We start from the raw sequence: 7,713 nt of genomic DNA on the forward strand, positions 1-7,713 counted from the left end.
CTAGCAGACATGTCTAACTTTTATTTATTTTTTTGCACAAAATTATCATTATCTGGCTAATAATTGGGGCCTCAAGGGAAAATGTTTTGCTGGTGTGGGGGACTAGAAGAAAAAAATGGGCCGCTGTGGGGGCCTCAAGGAAAACACTGGGCTAACATGCTAGGAACAGTACAGACAGATTAGAATTATACATGCTCCTGCTAAAATATATCCCTCCTGTAATCCATGAAGTTCCAAAGAAATGTCAAATTAAAACAATTTTTTCAAAAGTCTGGGACATCCAGTGACATGTCAGCATCCTCCTGTGTCTCCTGACTCTCCACAGTGTCAATGGTGGCCTGCAGAGCTTTGGCAGAGTTCTTGTGAGCTTCCATGAACTTCTGCAGGTACTTGGATGTGTAGAGCCAGTGGTGCTTCAGCACGTCCTCCAGCTCAAAGGTCTTGGACTGGCGGGCATTCATCTTCCTGAACCGTCTGAACAGCTTGTTCCCAGACTCATTCCCCTCGCTGGCCCAGGCCCCGATGGAGCCATCCCTCTCCACAATCTCTGGCACATGGGCCAAGGTCTTGTGCAGGTAGTTGGTGATCTTTCCGTCATACCTGTACTTGAAGACGGTGGAGAGCAGCTCTGCGAAGCGTTGGGAGTTGAAGCTATACCGGCAGAGCTGGTCTGGGCACTCCTTTGCCGGGCAGGTGGAGCGCCACACAGGCTTCATCTGGATGTAGAGCCCCATCAGCTCCCTCAGGGCTTCCTGACGCTCCTCTGAGCGCACCAGCTCACACACTGCCTCCACTGCCTCCCGGGTCATCAGCTTCCGTGCATAGTTCCCATTCATCCTCATCACAGGCTTCAGCTTCATCTTCTTCCTCAGCTGCTTGTCCAGGGCGGCCCGCCAGCTCCGACGCTGCTCCCGGCTGGGGTTTGCCTTGTGATAGACCTCCCCTATCTCATCCTGGAAGATCTTGTAGAACTCAGTGGCATTGCCGATATCACAGTGCAGGGCATCCAGTGTGGGCTGGGTCTCCATGAAGGGCTTGGCAGAGACGCCTTTGACTCGGTCTCGCAGCTCTTCAGCTGACTCAGAATGAGGGTTGGTCCTCCAAAGTTCGTAGCGCTCCAGGTTCTCGTCGTGGCTGCGGGTGACAGAGTGGAGAGTCATGTTTTGGGAGGCCTCTGCCCGAGTGGAGTCACACAGTGTGCAGATGTAAGCGGAGCCAGAGGCCTCCAAACCCTCCATCTCTCGCACCATCTTCTCATCATAGCCCGTGCCCCGGAAGTGGAAGCGGAAGGAGCGAGAAAGGCCGCCCACAGACAGGATGAGACGGCTGTGCTTCATAGCGTTCCTTTCGGCCACCACAGGCCCCAGGACACCTGTGAGAGTCTCGTGGTCCGACTCGTCCACAAACATCAGGCAGAGCGGCTTGCAGGACATCTCTGAGTTGGGCTTGGGCTCCCGGAAAATGGTGATCGCCTCATCTTCTCCCTCAGCTTGAATAGAGACGGACATGATGGTGAAGGAGAAACGCACAGCCTTTTCCGGGACGGCCGGCCCTCCGCCATGCTTCTCACTGACGTCCCCCATGCCATCGCAGGACTCCTTGATCATAACGCTGAAGCCCGAGGTGCAAGCACTGTCCTCCAGGCCTCGCTCTCTCAGCCCCTCCACGATGTCCTCCTCCAGGTCCTTCAGGGCCGACACCAGGGCCACGTCGTAGCGAAACCGACGCGTGACTGTATCTGCTGGGGAATCGTCCACCGAAGCGACCCACCCTGATAGCCCGTTAATGATCCCCACATGGCAGGATGTGGACACACTCTTGAGGGCCGGCTGCCACTCAAAGGGGTGGTAGCCTGGGAGGAGCTCCTTCTCTGCAGCGCGTAAGGTGTGCAAAGGCTGGAAGATCTGGCGTCCACTGGTGGCCTTGACGGTGCGGTACATCTTGTGGTACTGGCTGCAGCTCAGGAACGTGTTGACCCGGATGGCCAGACACACAGCAGGATGCAGGCCAAAGCCCCTGCCTGGAGCCAGAGAGAGAGTGAGAGAACGATGGAGAGAAACAAAGGCAGATTTTATGTATTATGAGTACCAAGACATGTTTATGAATGAGAGAGCTGTCATCGACCTCAGTCACTAGTTAATTCTAGCACTCTGATGATAATTTCAGTATGGAATATCTCTTAATTGCACCCCTGCATTTGCTGTCATTATGAACGTTATGCAGAGGACAGCAGGGTGAATCAGTGAAGCTGCCATAAACTGATGTATTGGCTGCAGATGAAAACAGACACCAGCTGGCCTCTATTCCCCAGAGTGGAGTACGATGCTGCCTGTATAATTTGCAGATACAAGTGGTGCTGATGTTGTTGACAGGAGTTGTTATTGTGCATTAGAGAGAGTGTGAAAAGGGGAGAGAAAAGAGAAGGGGGGAGAAAACGAGAGAGGGGGTGAGAGCGAGAGAGAGAAAGCGAGAGAGAGAAGGGGTGAGAGAGGGAAAGAGAGGGAGAGGAACGAGAGGACAGAGTGTGTAACAAGATTTTCCATTTACAAATATCCCACAGAGTGGGTAGTTGTCAATGTTTATGTGAACTGCATCTGTGAACAAATGCAATACTCGAATCTCAACAATAAGTGGCTCAAATCCTGTGATTACATTAGATCATGTTTGTTGTATGTGTGAGCTACTGAATGTCCAGACTCCTACCTTGCATCATGGCCTCCAGTTCATCTGCCTGCCGGTGTTCGTTTCCCGCCCTCAAAGCTAGCAGGAACAGGGTCAGGCACACCGACTTGGTGTCTCCACCTTCTTCCTTCTCTGCAAACACCTTCACCTGGGTCTTCAGGTCCCTCAGCCGGTGCTTCTGGGCACGCCTCGTCAGTGACAAGAGATGCTGTCGGGGCCTTCCCCCTTTGTTGATGGGCAGGAAGTTGTCCAGGCAATTTTCTGCTGACTTGTGGTCCCCATCCACTTCCTCCAGATGGTGACCCAAGCAGTGGGCTCTGAAGGAGTCCAGCCGTACCCGCTCCCCACAGCTCTCTCTGGGGCAAAGCAGCGGCAGGGAGTGCAGGACCCCCAGGAAGCCCTTAGCTGGGGCAGTAAGGTCGGCAGGGCCGCAGGGCAGGGTGCAAGCCGGGCAGTGGGGGCCCAGAGAGTAGATGTATTTAGCGATGCAGCTGCGGCAGAAGAGGTGTCTGCAGGGGGACTGGACGGGCTCAGACAACAGGTGGTCACACACCTGACAGGTGACTGAGCTCAGGAAGTCCACAGGGAGGTCCTCGGACAGCAGTTTGGCACTAAGGTGCTCTTTCTGGCAGAGGGTGATGCTCTTCACCCACTGAGCTCTCTGGATGCTGGATCTCACCCAGGGTCTAAGTCCAGGTCCCTGGTGAGGATCTATCACTGTTCTCCAGGCTCTCTTCTCACCAACAGTAGCAGCGTTATCCTGGAGGTCCCACTTGGTCCTCTTGGCCAGGCGTTGGGCTCCACGAGTGGGCTTCCTCCTCTTTCTCCCTCTCCTCTGTAGTGAGGGTTTCTTGGGGTGGCAGAGGAGGCAGAGGGTGGTGTGGGGTCTCCACTCAGGGACATGGGTCCTGGAGAAGCTGCAGAAGCCCCCTCCTCGCATGGCCAATGTCCAGCAGCGCTGGCAGAAGAATGGCGGATGGACGACCTCCATGTCCCCCGCCACGTCCACTTTGAAGACCTTGAGGATGACCTCTGGCCAGCTGGTGGCCTTGCAGCCCATCCTACGCAGGGCACTCCTGCTAGTCTCGTCCAGAAGCCCCTGGACTTCATGCTCTGGACCTTTGGCTTTCCTCAGGGCCCCTCCACAGAGACGGCACAGACACCTGCACACACACATTAACATTAGGATATTACATAAACCAAAAGTTTGTCTCTCTGATCTTTCAGTATGTTTCAAACAGAGTGAAAGTACATTTCAGAGCTTGTTGCTGATTAAAAAACACTCCACTTCCTTGACTGACCTGAGGTGGTTCATGTGTGTGTCCATCTCCTGGAGTTTCAGGTCCACTCTCTTTCCCGGGCCCTCTACGTTCTCCTTGCTCTTACCCCCCAGGCAAAGCTTCATCACACTCCCTGGGAGACCCACCACATCCCCCACAGTTTCCCCCAGGGGTGCAGAGGTCACAACCCCAGACAAGGCCCCTCTCTCTAGCTGCATCTCCCCGGGCAGCGGGGCCCTCTCCATGGACCTGACCCGGAACAGCTTGAACTTCCAGTCTGAAAACTTGGAGTAGGGGTGATGGAGCTCGGCCGGCATGGAGCACCGGGGAGCATATGTCTCCAGGGTCCCCTCCTCCATAGTTTCAGCAAGGGCTCTTGAGGAGAGGACAGGACAGGACAGGACAGGACAGGAGAAGAGAAGAGAAGAGAAGAGAAGAGAAGAGAAGAGAAGAGAAGAGAAGAGAAGAGAAGAGAAGAGAAGAGAAGAGAGAGAGAGAGAGAGAGAGGAGAGGAGAGGAGAGGAGAGGAGAGGAGAGGAGAGGAGAGGAGAGGAGAGGAGAGGAGAAATGGGAGTAGAAGCGGTAGGGGAGAAGTTAGATGATCAGTCCTAGTCCAACCAGCTTAACTTAAATCTGGTGGAATTTATGTACAAAGTCCTCTGTAAACCCGTGAATAGGGTGGACATCTGAGATCTGACCCAGTTCTGTATTATACCATAAGTGGCATTTAGATCTTCTGTAAAATGCATGAGACATTCAGGGATCGATCCACTACCAAACAAACTTTATTTCTATCTTCCCCCAATCCTGGTGCTCAGGGAACTGCTGTGGCAATTTTTGCCTTGGAATTGTGAAATTGCTAAATGGACACACCTATCCCTGGAGGGCTGTCAATCACTTCTATTAGTCATTTTCTAGGCTGGAGACAGAATTGGAGCCCCAGGAGGCTCCCACTGGCATTTGGAGCACCCAGAAAAATAAAGAATTTTTCATTTCAGAAAAATAATTATACAGGAATAGGCCTATATTTTTTATATGCCACTTGAATTCAGAGGAAACTGTTCCAATTGGACCCTGAAGTAGTTATTTTGAAGGGCTAAGACTTCAACAACATCCTCATTCTCATAGTCAACTGCTCGTATACAATAATACCATGTGACTGTCAATGTACATTTGCAATGCTATGTCAACCAATGTACATTCATATACATTCAAGTAGCTCCACTATCAATACATCAATTAAACCAAAGAATAAACATAGACTCTTACCATGTCTCACCATTGGCATGCCCATAGTGTCATTTTCCTTCTCTCCATCTCTGTGTGTGTATATACCCAGTGTGATTTTTCCCTGGGTAGTTTGGAAGTCTGCTTTACTCCCAGCTCTCTCTGTATCTCTCAGACTGAACTTTCATTAGAGTCTAACAGCTGAGTCACCCACTGTGTGTGTGTGTGTGTGTGTGTGTGTGTGTGTGTGTGTGTGTGTGTGTGTGTGTGTGTGTGTGTGTGTGTGTGTGTGTGTGTGTGTGTGTGTGTGTGTGTGTGTGTGTGTGTGAGAGAGAGAGAGAGAGAGAGAGAGAGAGAGAGCTGGGCCCTTACCTTGTTTTTCAGTCTCAGCTGGCGTCGGTTCCCTTGGGGCTCCTCTCCGCATGGGGGCACAGGGGGGACTTGGAGTCACAGCCTGCACAGTGTGTGTGTATGTTTGTGTCTATCTCTGGGCCTTGGGCTAATTCTTGGCTTGGTGTGTCTCCCACTACGGATTGTTACTCCATGGGAAGGATCTCTTTCTGTCTGTCCCTCTCTTCCTCCCTCTGGTATTTATACCACGGAGACCCCAACAGACAAACACTGCCACCTGAGACACTGGCAGCTGATCAGAAAACAATATGAGGTTAACCCCAAACACACACACACACACACACAATCCTAAACAAACATAACCATAAACATCAAAACACACACCTTCAAACACATACACATACACACACACAAACACACACACACTGCCAGTACATTAACACCTCACACTCCTCACCAGGTGGGGACTCTTTTGTGTCACCCCTCCCCCTTTACCAACCTCCATCTGTGGATTCACCTCAACCAGGTGGTCCAAACTGTGAAAGGGAGAGTGGTGAAAGGTTACCAGTGCAGGGTTTTTATGGAGAACACAGTATATAGCCAGTAGAGCCCTACTTTCACACAGAGGAGCAGTTACATTGTTGTACAGTCTTGTATAGTCTAAGAATAATGGATGCTTCCTCAAGTCAGTGATACAGTCCAACTGTATCAGTAATTAAATTAAATAAGATCAGAGGGAAGAATGCAAACATAACATCGAGTGTGCAGTGAACATTTGTTAATTCATCCAATTAATGCTGGCTCCAGTCTTACCAAGCAGATAGACTGTTTTACTGTAAATGACACGATCACTGGAGTGTGAACTTGATCTTTCATTTGATTCTGTTTTTCTTTGGGGGCAAAATGGATTTTAAAGAACTGATTTTAGCATTAAAAGACTCAGGCCAAGTACCATCATTGGGCCGCGGGTGTGAAAGATTCAGCAGGCTACTGGTATTACACATCTGGCTAAAATATTATTGTAGCTCTGCTGGTTTCACTTTTATTGATAACTTTGACACCTTCTGGAAACAGAAAATACTCTACAGGAATGACGGAGTCCATCCAAATCATCTTGGCTCCTGGATTCTGTCCACGCATTTCAAGGCTGCATTGAAACAATGACTGGTAAATGATCCAAGACCAGCTCAGTTAATCCCTACCATTGTGACAATGAGTCGTCATAATGCTGCATCAAATGTACATTATCCAATGGGCGTTGGCAGACACAATGTAAGTAACTTAATTTATGTCCCCCTAATTGCCCTGAATACCTCTGTTGATCCTACAGCTATTGTATGCAGTAATCATGAGCCTATGAACCAGAGTTACACTGTTAGCACTGAGACAGTGTGCAATAGTAGGAAGACCACTTTGTGCAGCTCACCCTGCACTATCAGCTCCAATATAAATAACATGAGTAGGTCTACTTCTGATAATCTTCCCAGTAAAGCATTAAATGTCACGCCCTGATCTGTTTCACCTGTTCCTGTGATTGTCTCCACCCCCTCCAGGTGTTGCTTATTTTCCCCAGTGTATTTATCCCTGTGTTTCCTGTCTCTCTGTGCCAGTTCGTCTTGTATGTTTAGTCAAGTCAACCAGCTTGTTTTTCCTGTACTCCTTTTGCCATTCTCATTTTTCTAGTCATCACGGTTTTGACCCTTGCCTTTTTCTGGACTCTGTACCTGCCTGCCTGACCATTCTGCCTGCCTTGACCACGAGCCTGTCTGCCACTCTGTACCTCCTGGACTCTGATCTGGTTTTCACCTTTTTGCCTGTCCACGACCATTCTCTTGCCTACCCCTTTGGATTAATAAACATTGTAAGACTCCAACCATCTGCCTCCTGTGTCTGCATCTGGGTCTCGCCTTGTGCCTTGATATTTTAAAAAATCAAGCAACCCAGAAACGTGCAAAAAATAGCCCATATTAACATATGCAGCCTGAGAAACAAGGTCCATGAAGTCAATAACTTGCTTGTAACAGATTACATTCATATTCTGACTATCTCTGAAACTCACTTAGATAATATCTTTGATGATACAGTGGTAGCAATACATGGTTATAACATTTACCGAAAAGACAGAAATGCCAACGGTAGCGGTGTTGCGGTCTATATAAAGAACCACATTCCT

The 7,713-nt window shown here is 49.8% G+C and overlaps 1 protein-coding gene across 1 annotated transcript; it reads right to left on the reverse strand.

The window, feature by feature from the left end:
- Positions 1 to 263: 263 nt before the first annotated feature.
- rag1 (recombination activating 1) lies at positions 264 to 4,321 on the reverse strand. The gene is made up of 3 exons (XM_039016954.1): positions 3,984 to 4,321; positions 2,704 to 3,845; positions 264 to 2,020 (listed from the first exon to the last, which is right to left on the reverse strand). The coding sequence occupies exons 1-3, from the start codon at positions 4,319 to 4,321 to the stop codon at positions 264 to 266; spliced, it is 3,237 nt and encodes a 1,078-aa protein (XP_038872882.1).
- Between the last annotated feature and the right edge of the window lie 3,392 nt (positions 4,322 to 7,713).

The sequence above is a fragment of the Salvelinus namaycush genome, chromosome 21 (assembly GCF_016432855.1).
Source record: "Salvelinus namaycush isolate Seneca chromosome 21, SaNama_1.0, whole genome shotgun sequence".
In the NCBI taxonomy this organism is placed as follows: domain Eukaryota; kingdom Metazoa; phylum Chordata; class Actinopteri; order Salmoniformes; family Salmonidae; genus Salvelinus; species Salvelinus namaycush.

Bases quoted from the DNA above. Each gene is read 5' to 3' on its own strand.
- rag1 (XM_039016954.1), bottom strand. From the start codon at position 4,321: ATGGAGGAGGGGACCCTGGAGACATATGCTCCCCGGTGCTCCATGCCG. The intron at 3,846-3,983 runs GTCAGTCAAGGA...GTGTGTGTGCAG, and splicing joins ACACACATGAACCACCTCAG to GTGTCTGTGCCGTCTCTGTG. The intron at 2,021-2,703 runs GTAGGAGTCTGG...CTCTGGCTCCAG, and splicing joins ACTGGAGGCCATGATGCAAG to GCAGGGGCTTTGGCCTGCAT.